Source organism: Colias eurytheme, chromosome 14 (assembly GCF_061535395.1).
Source record: "Colias eurytheme isolate Ceu_HAF_F1 chromosome 14, ilColEury1 Martin Lab GWU primary, whole genome shotgun sequence".
Taxonomy (NCBI): domain Eukaryota; kingdom Metazoa; phylum Arthropoda; class Insecta; order Lepidoptera; family Pieridae; genus Colias; species Colias eurytheme.
In genome coordinates, this window is record NC_142993.1 from 9,856,983 (window position 1) to 9,877,258 (window position 20,276).

A 20,276-nucleotide genomic window follows, 5' to 3' on the forward strand; every position below is an offset into this window, starting at 1 on the left:
CAGTAAGTATAAGACTGGTTCGCGTGCGTACTAACAAATTGCGAAATTTGACGACCATGTTTGTTTCCAAAAATAGAAGATTGTTTGTCTCACGTAAATAAATCATTACCATTAAAGAACTGCTTATAAAACAATAAGTTCCACAGTGTCTTATTTTAGCTTATCATAAAAATAACTTTTTAAAGTGGAGTTTTATTGCTTCTCATAATAGCAATAGCGCACAGGTTTCGCTATAAACAGATTGACGTTAATATACGTTTTATTTTCCTACGAATGTTTTACTTTTTGTTATACGTGAGCTTTCATATTAGTGTCGTTGTCGCGTGTAACCGACAATGAAATGGACTAATAACAAAAGAGAATATGCACACCTTGTCACATTCTGTTTTCCTTTTGAAATTGCATAAAAAAACGAATTGAATTTTTTTAATATACACGATTGTGTAAGCTTGATAAAACACTTACATGATATGAAAGATCAGAATAAAAACTTACGAATAAATCGCTCTTTAGGTCGTTAGAAATCATTGATATCTCAAGGTAATGTTACTAATACAGATTCATATTATTATCTGTCATTTCTCATATAAAACCGAACACAAATACCTGTACAATTTTGTTTAATCCAAATTTAATTTTTCCTTCGAGAAAATTCAAGGTTCCTTTAATACTGTCCATTCACGTTCAAATTATGTCAGTGAACCGATTTCTCAAAGGAAAAGCGAGTTCAATAAATTGTCAGTGGAGCTACCTATCAATTACTGCCACAGCAATTTGCTATCCATACAGTACGTACACCCGACTTTTATCAAGCTAGACTTGCTATAACCTTTGCGATGAAATGAAACGTGAATGGCCCTTGAAAAACTCAACCTTCTGAATATTTCACACTACTCTTCGTTTCAAATTTCAATATAATTTAATACTATTTTTATATCACGCGCAGGCATCACTTTGTAGGACCTTTGACATAGAATCCCGTGAATAGTGTGAATGGCCTTTGAAGATGTCGACCTTCTAAATATTTCACTGTCCTTTAAGTTTCGATATAAGTTGATACATATTAATTCTATCCGCAAACCAAGGATTCAGTTAGTTTTTTAATTGAATTTGCTGCTGGTAACAATTTATTACCTTCCACAAATTAAATCTTAGTAAATCACTTTAATTATATTTATGATAAAATGAAATCTTACCTGTATGATTTTATTACTTTTAATGTTATCTTATTACATTTCTTAGATTTATAACACTTTAATTAACGGGACGTCAGTAATGGCACAATAAAGGTTAAGCCTTTGCCCAAACACATTTCTCTTTCTATAATCTGTAACATCAGTCACCTGTCAAATTGCTGTCAGTGTGTCGTTTGCAAACAAACTTCGCTCGTGATATTTTTTAGTTTCTTCTCCGTTGTTAACGCTGAAGTTATTTTTAACACAACTCTGTACCTCATTAGTCTAGCTCCACAATACAACACTGTTTAACACAACATACGCCAGAATTAGCCAAATTTTAGAACAAACATGAGGTTTATACGAGACTTGATGCTTGATATCAATTAGTGGTCACGTCAAAACAATGTAGATACAGCCTCAAAAGAAAACTGAAAATAAAAGAAAATGAACGCATAATTTCTTCAAAGGAATGAAGTAAACGATATTTTTTAAAACAATAGGTAGCTTTTAAACGATCCGGAGGCCGATTCCACGAAATGCCTTTGGGCAAAACTCAATGAAGCTAAATCGAACTTGAAAAAAATATAAAGGTACTTAACCTTTATATTTTTTTCAATACCTACAGATTACACATATAAAAGATACATTAAAATATTTTGCTCTTTGTTGCAGGTAACACTAAAGTATCCCCAAGATCAGAGCATAGCATAGCCGACGAGAAGCCGCGCAACCCTTTCACCCTGGTGGTCAAGATCAAATAATGCGGTCGGGCAAGCGCCCGGGGAGTGAGCGCGCAGGGCCGTGCACTTAGTACAGGGATGCGCAGGGCGCGGGCGGCGGTGAACATGCGGGTGTGCGTCACCACCGTGATCGCGGCGCTGGCGCTGCGCTCGGCCGCAGACCCGACACCTCGCCGCTACCCCGCGGAATGGCGCGCCGGCCGCGAGCTGCAGATACGCTCCCGGCCGCTGCACGAGCTGTTCGAGTCGGACGCGACGGCTCCGGAGCCGCAGCGCGAGTACCCGCCGCCGCAGCTGCACAAGGAGCGGCGCCGCGCGCGCACCAACAAGCGCGCGCCGCGGCTGCCCGGCGAGCTGGCCAGCCAGATGATGTTGCGCGCCGCGCGCTCTGGCCGACCGTATGATGTTCCTCAAATAGGTCAGTCTTGCTTCTAAGCTATTTTTTTTAAGTTTCCACAAAAATACCGTAAGCCAGCTTTGAATAGGTACATCATTCAATGAGCTATTTTCTATCAGCGATTTAAGTATGCGAAAAACAATAAATTACTATGGGTAAAATTGAGGGTAGACAAACTGAAAACATTGTGTAGGTACCTCTTAGGAAACAGTTGGCTAAATAACTTATAACAATATTGCTTTCAATCTCTGGGACTTGAATAATAAGATTTTGTCCCCAAACTCTATGTTATATAACATCAAGTTTCGTTTCAATGGAGAGTCCCCTACATAATATCCGTATATATATATATACAAGTTTATAATTTCATCGTTAAAATAGATTAACTAGTCAATCGTCTGATATAGACGCATTATGGATTCACGAGGTCTGCGTCGTATAATGGATACCAGTTAACCTAACCAATCTTCTATTCATCGGTTAATCAAAATTTACTCACGTCTTTCCCATTGGCCGGCGGCTGAAATTTAAATCATCTTTCGTGACGTGACAATAATATTTCGCCAACATTTGAATGTAACGAGTTAGTTCTTTAAAGCTATTCAATTTGGACCCTTTAACATTTTGAGTTTCATATCTGTGCACTGAACAAAATATTATACAAAAGTTAACTTTTTCCGTTTTAAAATATTTAATTAGTAATTCTACACTGAGTCGAAAATTGTTTGATGCAAAAACGTTAAAAACGCTAATCTAGTTTAGATTCACGAATCACGAATTTCAAAAATAGAACGAGTTTTTTCGTGGAATGATGTTTTATTTTTTTATTAGTGGCGAGTGTCACGTCACTTTCTAAATAAAAGCAGTGTTGCAACATTTTGCATACAAGTATTTTTGTAGAAAATAAAAATTAAAAATGTTTTTAAATATTTCTATACTTTTCCTGGTTTTCCTTTATATTAAATTTAGATAATTGTACTCCCGGTGGACTAAACAGATAGTTCTTGTCTAGCTGGTTTCGTTTTTAAATAAAAGGTAGCTAATATAATATTTATAAATAAACCTCAGTTCATTGACGGCACTAGACCACTTTCTGTGATACTGCAGACCACTCGAGGAAATAATATCAGATTTAAAATCAGTAAAATGTTACGGCAAATCTAATAAACTTTTCGTCAGTTTATTCTAGTCCTATATTTGCTTTTCCCTAAAGGTTTCTTTCTTGTCGTGACCTTCATTACTTCCTTTGGGACCGAAATGGATTACAATTTTTGTATATCGCTGAATTTAAAAATAGAAAACCATCCGTTTTATGTCGAAACACCTTTTCTTGGATATTTTCATTTTCCTGATTTAATTATTTAACACCAAAAAAAAGTATGAATTAGTCGTAATAAATATTGATACAAGAAAAATATGTTTTCAATATGCGAAAGAAAGAATGAAGAGTCCCAGACTGATTTTAAATAATTATTTTGGAATACATATTAATACCACAGTATTACAATATTATTTTCCTAGGAAATATGGTAATACCACAGACTAATAATAATATACTACGTATACAAGTAATACTGTGTTAATACACTTAGTGGGTGCAATAAACTTTTATTTTCGTTATTTGAACATTACATTTACTATTTAATTACAATGTCTAGAAAATTAAAAGTTTTTCTTGATCAAAAAATTGGAATGAACTTTTCGAAAGGGTACATTAATTAACTTACATAATAAGTCTAACTAACTTTTTAAATAAAGTAAATACAGCTAAAGCTGATTGTATATCTAGAGAATCTTTTGGAATGTCTCTAACAAATATTTGATTTACGGCTAACTTGCAACTTGGTAGCGAACACTTTGATTATGTTTCGTAGAACTTTATGTACATTTTTACATCCGAGAAATTGATAACGTAGTGAACAATGTTGTTTAAAAGCTATTTTATGGAACGCATATTACTCTTTTTGCATTAGCATTAAGGATCTTTATAGCCTTGCATTTATTTAGCTTTTATTTTTCGCTACAACAATGAACAAGGTTCAACATAAAAGCTATAGTTAAGTATGCCCGGAGTTAGGTCACAGACGTAATGTGTACTATAATTTCTTATGCGTTTTTCGGCTTTATGAAATAAGTTTAATTTGTGGGATAGCATTCGTATAGTAATATTAACGTTTTATTTCATTTATTAACTAAGGCACACGGATAACTACTGTAGTAGCTTACTTTGATATAATTTTTCACAAGTTGTAAATATCACGGTCTCATTTACATACTTGTTTCATTCATTTGCAGAACGGGACAACATAAACATCATTAAGCCTTTGACTTTATAACGCAAACTAAACTGAATTTTGGTTGAGTTCATTAACGTTATATAAATATGAAGTTTACCTCGAAATAGACAAATAAGGCCCTGTTTCAATTACTCGTCTATTTTGGCTAAAATTAGTTATCATGCATTAGCTCATACCGACACAAAATAAATAGGTAAGTACTTCTGTAAATTATGTTTATATCATAGTTTTATACAATTTGAATTAAAAAAAAGGTAAGGCGTGCGTTCCTTACACAATTAAATATATTATGAATAAAATTTTCTTCACGAAATAACAACCTCTAGAGAGCTCTAGAGATCTATTTGTACAAAGTTATTTATACAGTTCCCTTTGTTGAATTAAACAAATTAATTAGTTCCATTTGACACGTGAATATGTTACAATAGGTTAAAATTAGTTTATGAATGTTTCAACACTTCCCCAGCTTGTTATTAAGCGTAAATCTCGAAACATACCGACAAAAATTTGCATAAAGCACGGCCTATTCGCTGATTATTCTGACAATGATGAATTTGACTCTTCCGTTTTTCGTTACTGTTCATTGTTAACATGAAACAAGCCTGTTAACGATACTTTAAATACCTTAAAGATAATACAATTAAATCATAACATTTATAGAATTCTATTTATTTCTTGTCACTAAAAATGTATGTCATAATTTTGTCGTCGTAATAGAAGCTAAATAGGCGATTCGCTCACCATCGGCTAAAAATGTTATTGAACATTATTGAATATTCAATTTTTTTATACTTTCAATCTTTTTAATAATTTGAATAATAATGACTGAATGACTGTAGAATGTAAGAAAAAGCATGCAAACTACATCCACTATGGAATACCCTCTCCAGATAAAATATAAAAAGGTAATAGCAAATCAAATTTAAAACTATACTCATTCATGTAAACTACTCATAACAATGATAATGTGAACACCGTGTAGGTGTTATTCGTAAATTCCTAAGTAATTGTCAAGGGACACATTGCATACTAGCAGTGCTTTTAAAGTTTCCAAGCTATAAGCGGGGGAAGATTTACTATTTCATACTTTTAGTACTCGACTGTAGCTATTGAGTTTATTTTTAAAGTATGAGTAAATTTGTGTATTCATTTGAGTAGAGTTACAATATATGATTACAAACAAATTAAAAGATATAATTTAAATAAAAAGTGATGTTAACAACGATAAATGTACTTTTTTTGTAGCAAATAAATATAGGTATGCTATAAAATCTTATATATAAAATTCTCGTGTCACAATGTTAGTCTGCATACTCCTCCGAAACGGGTGGACCGATTCTCATGAAATTTTCCGTGCATATCGGGTAAGTCTGAGAATCGGCCAACATCTATTTTTCATATGTACCACGGACGAAGCCGGGGCGGGCCGCTAGTAATACATAAAATAGTATTGTGTTACGTATACGTAAGTCATCAAATAAGTTTTTTTACCTACTATTTTCAGCTTTATCATGTTATTTAACAGCATTTGATTTTGAAAAAATTAGTTCAAGCATAAGGTGAAAATAGGGCACCTAAATAGGTTAACATGTAAACACTTCACGTAAACGAATATTCATTTTTAGATTTATAATATGGAATAAATATTTATGAAAAAATTTACTCGTATCGCATTGAAAATAAATAAAGAAAAATTTATTATGTATCTTGTCTATATAAAGGTTGATTTTGTATGATATAAACAATCCAATTCATCGTATACGATTCTAATTTCAAACAGTCACGTTTTTAACATTTTATTAACCTAATTCCCTCAATAAAACTTATTATTTAAATTCAAACCCAAACATATTCCCAGCGATGCCTGTTTAACATTCAGAATCTTCATATATCATTATAAAGTTACATAAAATTAACGCCCTGAATACCCCTTTCAAGATATACAAAAACATTAGCGTTTTTGATTATACTGAATCCATGTTTTTCTTGTAGACTACAAGCCCACATATGAAAAAAATATGGGTCAAATGAACCACCACGGGACATATCTAGTAGGAAAGAAGAGCAAAAAATAATAAGATTCATCACTATGCCGTCACTTGTAAGCTGTCCAACTGAGTGCAGATGAGAATTGAAAAGTACAGGTAGACTCGGTAAATTTTGGTCATATATTTTTGTACGGCATTCTTAACCATCGATAGATCCATTAAAAATAATAAGAAACCGCTCAGTGCCGTACAGAAATGTTGGTCCACCAAGTCGGAATTTTAATTTAATTTCCGAGAGTTACCGGGGGTAAATTTGGTCATTTGACCATGTACGGCATCTGTGTCATACTATTGCTATACTGCTTTTAATCCATTATTCCGCAACGCCGTACAAAAATCATGGGGACAAGGGGAAAAAATCGAGAGTTGTAATCCCCTCTCTTTCCCCACTCCAGGGGGTCATTTGACACAACACGAAATAAATTTATTTTTAAAGTATTTTATGCATAGATAATATTTTTTCATGTGCCGTACATTTTCGTTGGTTCAAAGGGGAAAAATCTGAAAAAGAAAAAATCCATATAACGAAATGTTTGCTTTATATTTTGATAATAAAATATAAATATACATTAATATTAAGTAGCTCGAGGTGGTTAATTATCACCTTGGAAAGTCGGAGTCAAGTGGAATGGACTCCGTTAAATCGATGAACTAATAAAAAAGCTATGAACGAAAAGATGTGAATTATATGCAATCAGCCCATGAATACAGGTAAAGTCACAAGCAAATGCTAGTATTATATACATATTCAAAATGTACAAGTAAAGCGCTTTCAAATGATACCAAACACGGCATATTTATCTTCTCTCTCTCTCTCTCTCTCTCTAGTAAGTAATAAGTAGTTTAGAAGTTAACGAGGGAATAGATGAACATACATACATGACCTGTCAAAACCATAACCCTCCTTTTGCTTTGCCGTAGTTGGGTAAAAATATGTTAATGCCGTACTGTATCAAATGGCCATAAAGCACCCTTAAAATTGTAGCTTTCGTCGCTTTCATCAGCCTAAAAGATGTGGTCTGCACAAAAATGTACGGCATCGTTTTTTCCTAATTTATCTATGTTAATACTATTTAAAACAACGAATAAAGTGTAGAAAACTATTATATTTCATTAATCTACGATGTTTAAACTTTAACAAAATTTCTGGTTTTGCATTTCTCTATAACTTTTTTTAGAACGGTTTCTTTTGAACGGCAATACTATACAACAATTGAATTTTACAATATCATGTTAAAAAAAAAGTTCCCGTACAGGGTCAAATGACCTTACAGCTCTTTATATCAAGAATTCGATGAAATTAAGATGATTATTGGTATACATTTAAAAGAACAATTATTTTTTGACGGCATTGCTTTTAATAGTACTTTTGAGTGCTAGATAATGTTTTGGAACCGAAGCCGTACTTAGTCAAATGACCCCCTGGAGTGGGGAAAGAGAGGGGATTGCAACTCTCGATTTTTTCCCCTTGTCCCCATGATTTTTGTACGGCGTTGCGGAATAATGGATTAAAAGCAGTATAGCAATAGTATGACACAGATGCCGTACATGGTCAAATGACCAAATTTACCCCCGGTAACTCTCGGAAATTAAATTAAAATTCCGACTTGGTGGACCAACATTTTTGTACGGCACTGAGCGGTTTCTTATTATTTTTAATGGATCTATCGATGGTTAAGAATGCCGTACAAAAATATATGACCAAAATTTACCGAGTCTACCTGTACTTTTCAATTCTCATCTGCACTCAGTTGGACAGCTTACAAGTGACGGCATAGTGATGAATCTTATTATTTTTTGCTCTTCTTTCGTTCTAGATATGACCCCTGGTGGTTCATTTGACCCATATTTTTTTCATATGCGGGCTTGTAGTCTATTGGTGATCCAATTTAACCTCGAGTACCCTTCGTTAACTAATACATAGTACTTGTATGTAATAATGTACACAAGACTCGAATAATTTAGCACTCCCTTGATAATGCCTGCATTAATTTCGGTTACAAGATTTACGTAACGCTTACGTCATTAAGGCTCTATCAGCGTATCTTCTACTTATTCAGATTTATTCTTATGTAACCTCGTCCTTATTTCAACACCTTACCATTTTTATGGAATAAAAATTCATCAATGTTATTACAAAGAAAATCAAAGGACGGACTTCGTCGTCGTCGTCGAAATCACATCATTTTTTTTCTACTTGTTAAACTTGTTAAATTGGTCTATTTTACAAATGAGTTGACTATTTACTTGCTACACTAACAACTTCATCTGCATTAAACACTTCATCAAAGAAACATCACGTCACGAACCATATTAAGATAGTATATTACTATGATCAGTACAAGGCTCACGCACGCTACGTGTGTCGTCTCTCAAAGATGGGCTCAGTTATAACACTATAAGCCGGGCACAATGCAGTCCCCTGTCATGTGCCTCCTACGATAGATAATCCCGCGCGTTTGTGATGGAACTAGCATCAGGGTTCATTTATAATTTTGACGTGTTTCGATTAGTTTCGATCTTTCAATATGCTATTTTCGGTGCTACAGTTGAATGTGATGAATCGTCTGCATGTGTCGTTTGGTGTAGTGTTGATCTAATCAATTTGATTAAAACGTTATGGCAATTGGCATATATTAACTTTGAATTACTCTTTGATAAAACTAATACAATGTTCTAAATTGTTTCTGTTCATTAAATGTTAACTGAAACTTAAGATATAAACTATCATATAACACTTAAGATACATTTCATAAAGTTAAATAAACACAAATAAGTTTCTAGAATACTTTTATACTGAAATAATGGAATCAAGAGGCTCAGGTGTGCTTCAGACAGGCCGACGACCCCATATTGTCTGCAACAAGCAAAATATGAAACATCTTTAATCGTTTGTAATATGATACGAAATAACTTCAATAAGATTTTTATACGATTTTAGAATATACTTTTGAAGTATACATATTTTATTTATCTATCAAATAACTATATTTTACGATAATTGCAAAACATGTATTGTGAATCTAATTTTCTTAACAATCACTTTTATATGAAATGTTTTAAATCTGAGTTATTTCGTCGCGACTTCTTTTATACCGACTGAGGTAGGTAAAATATGAATAAAGTAGTGATTTTATAAAAAAAATAATAATTACTTCTAAGATTTAAAAAATAATTTTCACCAACAATTAAAGACGCAATATATATCTCAACAAAAACTGCTAACAAATATCAACTTAATTGCTTAGAACAAAGCGATTGTAATATGTACATTTGAACAAATGAGAGACTTCTAAACGACCGACATCATTAATCGCTATTGTAGTTAGATAGCATCTCTGTTGAGAGCTTTGACACACTTTAGTTGGGCGGACACTGCGTCCCCACATTAAATAATTAATTATTACCTCTCTGTGCTTGTTCTCACAATTTTAGTACATAATTTACGTATAAAATTTACTCAAATCTTCAAATTAATATTTTAGAAAATAAAAATGGCTCACAACTTCCCTTGTTTTTATTATATTTTATAATGGGAATAAAACATAAGGATTTTTTTGTTAAAGGAAAATAAAAATATATTGTCGTCGTCGAAAAGCGATGTTTTTTTGCTAATTGGAGCGGTTTATTGAAAATGCTATATTTACAAACATTATTAAGCCTATTACAACTTTTCAAAGAGCTTATAGGCATTTTCTTTTATTCGCCAAAAACACTGTCTTTGATTGTTGTAAGTGATCTGAAAATCTGTTGAAAGTTCAGCTATAAATATTATACATTATATTTCATGATGAATTATAAATCAAAGTTATATAAGACGTATGGGCTTATAGTAGTTTAGCAGATTATATTACATATTCATAGATGTAAATTATAGTAAAGTCGAGCAATATTTTACAGGGATTATCTCAGCGAATTGGCTCACATTTGCATACTCAACATATTGATATTAATTTATTAATAGTGTTTTGTATCTTACGGATCGTTTCTTGTAATTATTTATTCATCCTTTAGAAATACAAAGCCTAAAGCTATACAAAGACTGAAGAGAGCTGATGTGCTCCCTAATTAAGACGAACTAAGGCACTGGCCAGCTTCGCCCAATCGTCCACACATTTCAACCGACCTGCTTATAGTTTTTCTGACTGATTGCAGATATGTAACATCAAAAAAAATCCTTTACAAATACTGTTCTTGTATTTAATAGGAATGTACGTAATTAGCACACTCTATTTCACACAGATTTTATGCAAAGGAATCGTCCTAGCTTAGCTGAATTTGTGTCAATTAAACTCCAATTTAAAACAATACGTGACAAGGGATTAAGACGTCATTGTCTTTCGAATCCACTTACTGTTATATTATCCCGGGAAAGCCTTCTCATTCAATTTCCATTACCTAAATGAATAAATTGAAAGGAACACCATAAAGAAAGCGTTGTTTATTATCAAACCCCCTTTGATTTATCAGCTTCGAACATCTGTACTTTGTAAAGCCTTCTGATTTCATATTTTTCGCTTGCTCTAACTTTTTCAAGATTTATTGTTGAGGAAATATATTTTCAAATAAAAATTCCCTTGATGTCGGATTCTGCCGAATAAATTAATGATTATCATTTTATTTGTCAAAAACGACACTTCTACGCTAAAAAAAATAAATAAGACTTTCATTTTAACTATTATGATTAAAATTATGTTACCCAGAATAGTGAAATTTTCCACTTTTTTTCTCGGTACTAATTTTTTTTCATCGTGTAAAATTCAACGAATAAGTAATTTGTTTATTTACCATTCATCCCGGTTATTTCTACATATAATATACTAATAATAAACTAATCTATTTACCGCATATTGTTTAAACAGTAATTTATAGACACAAAACGAGCTTACGCTAGCACAACATATACATATCTTTATTATTTTCATTTCATTTCATATCTATAAAAGCCTGAGGCATTTGTGTACTCGACAAGTTATATTTATAAACCAAACGAATATAAGGAAATAATTTCATCAGAATACAGCTGGTCTTAACACAATGTGTATGAAAACAATTCCGACTGCATATAAAACGTGCTAATAATATTACAGCTTTCTAAACAATGTGGATTGTGGTATAGAGACGTGCTTGCGGTCGCCAGAGCAGGCGCACCTGTTGCTCGTTCTAATGGACAAATGACTTCCTTATAAACCTTTGACATATCACTGTTTCTAATTAGCTGGGGGCAGGATAACTTTCAACTTGTTAGGTGTTTAGCGAGCTATCATTCTTGTAACTGTAACGAGGATTTGTAATTTATGTTTGTAAAGAAGATCGAGGTTTTAATAAAATTTATTAAAAGTTTTATTCATCTCATGTTATTGATGTATAAAACGAAACATAAACAACGAACGCAATTAACGAGATTGTAATGTATCGATCGAATCTACCCTGCAAAAAACACCAACCAAAAACGAGTAAAAAACACAAAGGTTTTAAAATAAACTGCTATCGCGATCAAAGTACAGCCCCCCTAGTCAAGTGGCTTTCTGTTAGCGTAGCGTTCAATAGAATAGACTACGAATGTATGAGATTGACGTAACCGGTAGATACGTTTATCTACAGCCTACGTCAATCTCATACATTCGTAGTCTATTCTATTGAACGCTACGCTAACAGAAAGCCACTTGACTAGGGGGGCTGAAAAGCTTACAATTATCAACCCGCAGACTAGATAAATGTATCTCCCTCTCTGTAGGCTTTGCGTAATGGATCACGCCACAATTATCCAATGATAATTAACGTTAGAGCCTCGGTTTTACATATTAGAGAGAAGCTTGTTCTACTCTCACCTCTAACGACTGACATCGGATTGTCTAGCTTAACCTAAAATGCATATTTTGAAAGGTCAGGCTCTAATTCAGTTAGTGTGCGTAGGATGGAATATAATCAACACTATAATTTGAACTCTAAACTTTATGGTAATGAAAGAGACGCTTAAATTACATTTATTATAACTTGTCATATTCGAATATATGGAGTACTACCTAGAAAGAATTATTATATTCATGAATCTGCCTAATTTACCCGAAATGTGGTTCATGTGAAATTCCGTTCGCTTGTTACATAATTCATGTTAATAACATTCATATTTTTGAACACTTATTAATATATCTACGTCTGAAATTCTAGAAACTCCTCCACTCCGTCTTAATATAAACAATCGTGCGTTTACCCGTACTCGTATGATTGTTTTATCTGACATACAATAAATAGAATTAAGTAATTAAATCGCTATGGAACCTTTAAAAAGAAAATAGAGTAGTAAGGTTTATCTCTTGAAAATATATTTTAATAGCAACAAAGTTGTGACGGAAGTACTTTCTTTAAAATCTATTATCAATATAATACTCGAAGTAAAATATAACTAAGAAACAAATACCGAACACAACAAATACCGAAAAACATTTATTATCTATATAAAATATAAAACAACCTGAAAGTAACTGTTTCTGTGGCCATTACTGATCGCAGAGAACTATACTAGTAAAATAGAGTTAACCTTTTCCCGGAACATGATGGTAAGCAAGCTACAACCCTGCGGCTCTACAGAGAAGCTGTAAACACCCACGCAACCCAACTATACCGCCCAATAACTACATTAACTCTACCACAACTTTTTTCAATCCATTAGCTCTAATACGTATAGGCCCGTTTAATAAATTACGTCGTGACATTCATAATATACGTAGCACAATAAAAACTTTGCTACACACCATTCGCTCACAAACTGACAACCGTGAACCGACTTAAAAAAACAACTTCAATGTACATATATTATATTATTATCCGTATTAAATCTAATTGCTTCGCTCTTTCTTTACTCCATCTTCATTTCATTTTGCGCCAAAAATAGACGGCATTTTTATTAGAACTCCTTTCCGCACATTACGAAAAATTCTCAGACCGAAAATATTGGTATCGGAATTCGCGAAATGAGATATTCAATCGAACAACTCGATTAATACGTTTCGACGGCCGTAACTCCGTTATGTTAGCACTCGCTCGCTATATTAGTTACTTATGCAGACGTTATATCGTATAAAGAATGGCGTCGTTTCTTGAGACGCAAACTATGCTTTTATTTCGGTGTCAGGTGTCTACTTTAATTTAGAGTATCTTTCCATGGCCTCACGGCAACAGGTGAGGTACTCGGCGCAGGCGCGGCGCGCGAGTCGATACCGCTCCCGCCCTTCAGCCCTGGCCCTCTCATTCACACCCTCACACATTCACATGAAACTATGTAACTGGAATATCCTCACAAGGAACACTTATAGACCGTTTAAATTTTGAATCGGAACGGTCCGAAATAGCCTGCATTGACGTTTATTGACGGTCGGAGTGAGGTAGGATGGGCAGGGAGTGGCGACCCCGCACGATCGGATCTGTCACGGCTGAAGCTCGGCCGGACGGAACGCAGTCACGCACGTAGCCGCTTAAGCGCCCCGCTCGAGCCTTTCTATTGACAAAAGGCTTCACTATGCGTGCTATAAGTGATCGATTAATACTTAACAGATGCCGAACAATGGGTAAACACGGCTAAAGATAGTCTACTATAGGCACAATATACATATAAATACTACATTGAAATGTCAAAGTCAGTTTAGCTCAACTATAATTATTATGAAAATGTCACAACACATTAGCTGTTCAGGTAGATAGTGTGTGGGAACTTTGCCTTTCATTACCATAATTTTGAGTGTGAGTAATATTTATGTAATATTGTAACTAATTGGATAAATCCAGTGCGGAGTTTCACGTTTGTATTATTTATTCGTGCTTATGTTGTTCTTTGTAATCACATTAATACACAGTAATATGGTACACTAATTTATCCACAGATTTATTTATACTTATTAAATTCATCATTAAAAATTAGGTTCTAACAATAAAAGAAATTAACACTGTTCACAGAGTTCCGGATGTAAAATAATAACTTAATAGCATTAATTATAAAACGCGGTATCGCTTACGTAGTGCTAATTCACAGAAATCAGTATTACACTTAATTAAATATTCATAAAAACGACCTTACACGTAGTCCATGCTTATACACCTCGCTTCCAAGTAAAAAGTATTCATCAACGCAGTTAATTTGTTTTAATTGTTACTTTGAGCCGATAAACGTTGGAAATACAATGTAATTTTTCCGCAGTGTCTCCTTGATTAATTAGTTTTGAATACACTCGACGATTTTCTATATTCTGGGCAATATTTTATCGTACTTAATTAAAATGTTTCCAATTATGATGAATGACAAATTCTCGATTTAGATGCTATCCATGAATTTATGATAAGTTTGTAAATAACCACGGAATTAGACAAAGACTTTATTTTTATGAACTTTTAAAGCAATTATAGCAAACGTGGTCACGGCAAAACAAAATCAACTATACATTACTTATATTAACAATCTATAAATAGCATTAATTAAAGTAGATAAAAATAAATAAAAAGTTCCGTGCTATATATGTAAGTTCTATAGAAAATAATCGAAAACGATAAAGTATAAAAGTATATTAATAGGTAAAACTCGATTAAACCAGCCTTGGAATATTATTGACCCCATTAGCATATAAATATCTTGGATATTTATAACGTCTATATTTGGATGGATCTAAATCAACAATTACAAACTGAAGCTGTAGCTTTATTAAAGTCGTAATATTATTAAAATTATTCCATTTTCATACTAATAACCTTTGATTTTACGGTAAAATAATCGATGTATGAAAATATTGTTAAAGTAATGATAATTTGTATTTGCATAAATAATATAAAAGCAATACTTTCGAACCAACAGTGTACTCTTATCTGATCTTATCTTTATCGTGGTTTATTTAATTTTAAATTCAGAAAGAATCGTTGAATTTTGTAGCATTTTATCAGTAGAAACATTTACGGAACTCGTATGTTTCAAGGATAAGGTTTCACAATTTGTGTAATTAAATAAATTTTCGGGAAGCTGACGTCTTAATTACGAACATAAAGAGCTTATCGCGGTACTTGGTTACAGAAAGTAAACATACTGATAATATAATACTACGCTTCCTTCTCTTCTTTCGTAATTACATTGAAATTCCTATTCCTATTTAATGGGTGGTTTTTGGCAAGTGTTGGTGTCTTTAAACAATATTGGTCTTATTTCATTATTTTAACACAATAACGATATATTTGATTTAGAAATCGATGACTTCAAATTGATGATTGATTAAAATGAATTGATTTAAGCCTTTTGTAATATGAAAACCGTACAGAATCTTCTTAATATATTTTATGTTTGGTCCTCTGGTATATAAAAATTGTGGTCCATGACTAGCTTATTCTTTATTATCACTACATAAATAGTATAAAACAAGGCGCTTTCTCTGTCCTTTTGTATACTTAAATCTTTAAAACTACGCAATAGATTTTGATGCGGTTTTTTTAATAGATAGAGTGATTCAAGAGGAAAGTTTTAGTATATAATTTATTAGGTTTGAAACAAAGCGGGCGAAGCTAGTTTATAATATGAAATTAATGAACTTAACAGCAAACCAGACGGCTACTTCCTTAACTTTAGGTTTACGTTAATAATAAATAATCTGAATGAAGCTAATTAAAACATTGGCTTCATTATAAATATTGATTAGCTAATTAGTGAACTCACAACGATCAATCGTGGCTCTTATTTCTCCGCGATAAAACCGTGTCAAGCGGGAACCTTCGATATCCAAACAATTACTGCGCGCGCCTCTTCACAAACAAAACCTTCATGCGTTTATTTCGCTTGTTACATATTCCATTGCTGCTAACGAAGGCATACCAAATCAGGCGGTTCCCAAATTTCATACGTAACACGTAATGTACGACGTTGTGATATTGTGGCCGTTTTGTATTGAGTACATAAAACATTGCGACACGGTCGGTTGAATCGCCCAGTTAACATCTCTCGCGTGGTTTTACATTTACATTTCGGCGAAATACAGGGCTATAAGAATGATTGTGGTATTCTTAATAAAAATAGCATTGTAGGTACATATTTTCTGCATGGTACTACTTTATATAATTAGTATATATGTAGTAAACCTAGTAGTGTAGTTCTACTATTAGCTTTTGGAATTTTTCGTCGTTTTAGAAAATCGTAAACGGTAAAATATCGATAATTAACGGTAAGTATCGATTCTAAATCTGGATACTTTTTTCTGAGAAATAATGGACTTCAATTGATATTGAAACAGTACTTCAGATGTTCTTTTTTTCCTGTTAAAAATCTTTTGTGTTTTTAAAAGTAATACAATAAGCATATTTGAATTTTACTTTAAAAATACAGAAATTTTTCAATTGTTAAATTGATCCTGACAGTAGCCGAGTTCTATACAAAAGTTGTTGTAACTCAAATTGTTTTTGTCAATGCTTTTTGAGAATTAGTACGTCGCTTTCTGTGAGATTCAATCGCTCACAATGTTGACAAAGTGGTTCTACGCCGTAGCTGCGTAGCACGACGCTACGACACTTTTATATCCCGTAAAATTATATAGAGGAAACTTCCAATGCACGTTTGTACAAATGGTTTTTTCATACTCTCAAATCAATTCATTGCTTTATTTACTTATTATGTGAATTTTGATTTCAATTATGAAAATTTTTAATAAATTAATAAAAAAAAATTTTTTATAAAAATAAATATTATTTTATTAATAACCTTTTTTTATAGTTGACTGTTCAAGAATCTGCTAAATAGTCGGATTAGATCCGTTCACAAGAATATAAAGCAGGTATGCAAATCAAATAGCAGCATAAATTGTATAATAAACATAAAATATGAAATATCGAAAAATATATTTCCGTGTATAAAATTTCTGTAACATAATTGTTTTGCAGCGTTTCATAATAAAACAAAACAATATTCAAATTAGTTTTTACTAAATTCAATTATCGCTATTTTAATTAAAATGAGTAGTCACATTTTAAATTCACTCCAACAATGTTGGTATTCCATCTCATCTAGAAACGTCATCTGTTTGCGGAAAATATACCGTTTAAAATAAGATACTTTATAAAAACGGGGAAGCTTTAGCAAACCATAAAAAATGGAAGAAAGAATTTCTTTGGCTCATTTGTCTTGCTTGAAAAATCTTCGCTGCACCCACGTTGGACTGACTTTACTGTTAAGTGTGAAGTATTTTTTAAATTCATTTCTATTACACTTCTACCTTGAATGGAGATATTTAATAACATTAAGTTATTGAGCTACTGCCTTAGATCGTAATCTTTGATGAATTCATCGTCAATATAAGTAAGGTTTGAAATTTAAAAGCAAAGAGACTGATCAAATATAATTTTACTAGGCTTAGATGTTAAATTAGAACGTATTGTTTTTCTTTGTAAATTTCATTATTAAAAAGTAATAATTGCCAAATATTATTCTATCGGGCAAGGTCTCAAGCACGCTCATAAAGTTTAATCTTCGTGAAAACTACTAATTTGCATTAATCTTTATAACAGGGAGCATAGGAAGCTAATAAACATATATTGCATCTTATAGTTGTCCGTGAGAAACACGCAACCACTTGTTACTTCCATTCTCATATATTTTATCTCTAATTGTAAAAGAACCTCATTTTTTTAGTCGTTTAAAACTGACAATTAATATAACGAATATTCAAACTTATATTAAGACTATTTTGAAACTATAAATACTTGAAATTTAAATTAAAAAGTTGAGAGAATTAATGTAACTAGCCAGCATAAAAATAAAGCGAAAAAGCAAGATCAGTTTCTAGTTAAACTTAAATTATACACATTAAAAATTTCCTTTTAAACGATGCGCTAGAAAATCTCCGCCGTAACACATTATTCTTACAATTTACCATAATTTAAAAAGGGGTTGGCTATTAAAAGCTATTTATAAATTTCATAATTAAACTTGGTTGCAATAAAAGCAATTAATTTTAAACCCGAGAGAGAACAAAGCCTTAATTGTATCCATTATCAAGTTAAGCGGTTAGAATGGTTTGCACCTTAAGCTCCTTAGCATATTAAAATTGAAATTAACTTTTGCTGAAGTCCTAGATTGTAAAAGGATCTACAAAGTATTCACGGGAAGTATTCAATCACTTCATTATTCTGTCAATTCATTGTAATTAAAATTATTACGCTATTTCCGTACAATTTTATCGTTAATCGTGGAAAACTTTATACAATTAATAAGTGCTTGGCACTAATTGACTACGTACTGGGAACGGTGATTAACGTGACAAACATTAAAACAAGGGTATCTAGATTCGATACATCATAAGTATTGATATATATTTTTTTTAATTAGGCAGAAGACTATCACTTACTCAAAAAATTGTGTTACTAGTAAATGAGTACAAATATTTTTTCATGTTACAAAATTTCATTTCGTTATTATATAAAATTTATTAAGTTAAATTGAAAGATATATTTATAGCTCTAGTGAAGACTTAATAGAATAGTTTCTAAACTGAGAAAACTTAATATTCGTAGTTCAGCCAAACATGAACATGACATTGAAAACAAGAAATTTGTAACGGTAGTACACCGTAATTGGTTTTCGGAATTAACTGACTTGGCCACAATTGACCAAATGCAATTTAGAACTAGGAAACCCAATCTTGATTTGATTTCATACAGTTATACATATTATTTACTGCTATAGCATTTCAATTGCAGTGAATAAACATAAATTATTGTAACAATTTTAAAACAAGTTTTTCTTATAATGCTGTGTACATCTATAATAGGGTCAAGCATTAGAATATTCTTACTTTGTATTTATTTTTAAGGAATGATGTATGCGCGATCTGTCGATGTACCCAAATAAATAAATAAATAAATAAATAAATAAAACAAACAAATCATTCAACTACAAACATCAAATATTTAACAGTGTTGAAACAATATTGTACGAGTGTACTACAAATTAATGCTTGAAAATTATTTAATAGTTAGGTCGTATTTCAAAATATTAAAAGATTTCTCGGTATATAGAAACTTTAGAGATGGTTTGACATCACCATAAAAAGTCCATTAGTTAAAATATCAATATAGATTAGATAGATAAAATTTATAGCATTCTGTTCTTAAATATTAATTGTGATATTTCTTGGCTGCATCCTTTCGACGATAAATTGCTCTAGTAAATAAATACTTTATATAAATGTACAAAAGAAGTTAATAAATGTATACTAACCACTAAGCACTCCATTGTTTGTAACTCCATTGTCTCTAGATCCGCTCTGTTCACATTAAAAGAAACTAACCAGATCCGCAAATATTAAAATATGGAAAGCGCGTCGGGAAACGTTTAGATAATATCGACATCGAAGCGACTACAAATGGAACGGCGCAGCTGATCGCCATCAAGCAGATGTAACTTTTGATTCCATTCTATTCAGCTATATTGTCGAACGGCTCCCGGCATCTCAGGGACATTTGTATTTAATATTTCCATGAATAATTTATCAAAGCCAGGCCAATTTTAGATCTTAACTAACGGTGCGCATAGAAGCCACACACAGCTTACATTTGGCGTTAGAATATCTTAGTTTAATGAATAGCAGAATATATTA

At 32.3% G+C, this 20,276-nt stretch overlaps 1 protein-coding gene across 1 annotated transcript in view; it reads left to right on the forward strand.

Moving 5' to 3' along the window:
• Positions 1-1,996: 1,996 nt before the first annotated feature.
• jeb (low-density lipoprotein receptor domain-containing jelly belly protein) overlaps positions 1,997-20,276 on the forward strand; it is a 48,599-nt gene continuing 30,319 nt past the window's right edge. Inside the window, exon 1 of the mRNA XM_090109582.1 lies at positions 1,997-2,336. Coding sequence (XP_089965708.1) covers positions 1,997-2,336 — 340 coding nt within the window. The remainder of the gene's footprint in view (positions 2,337-20,276) is intronic.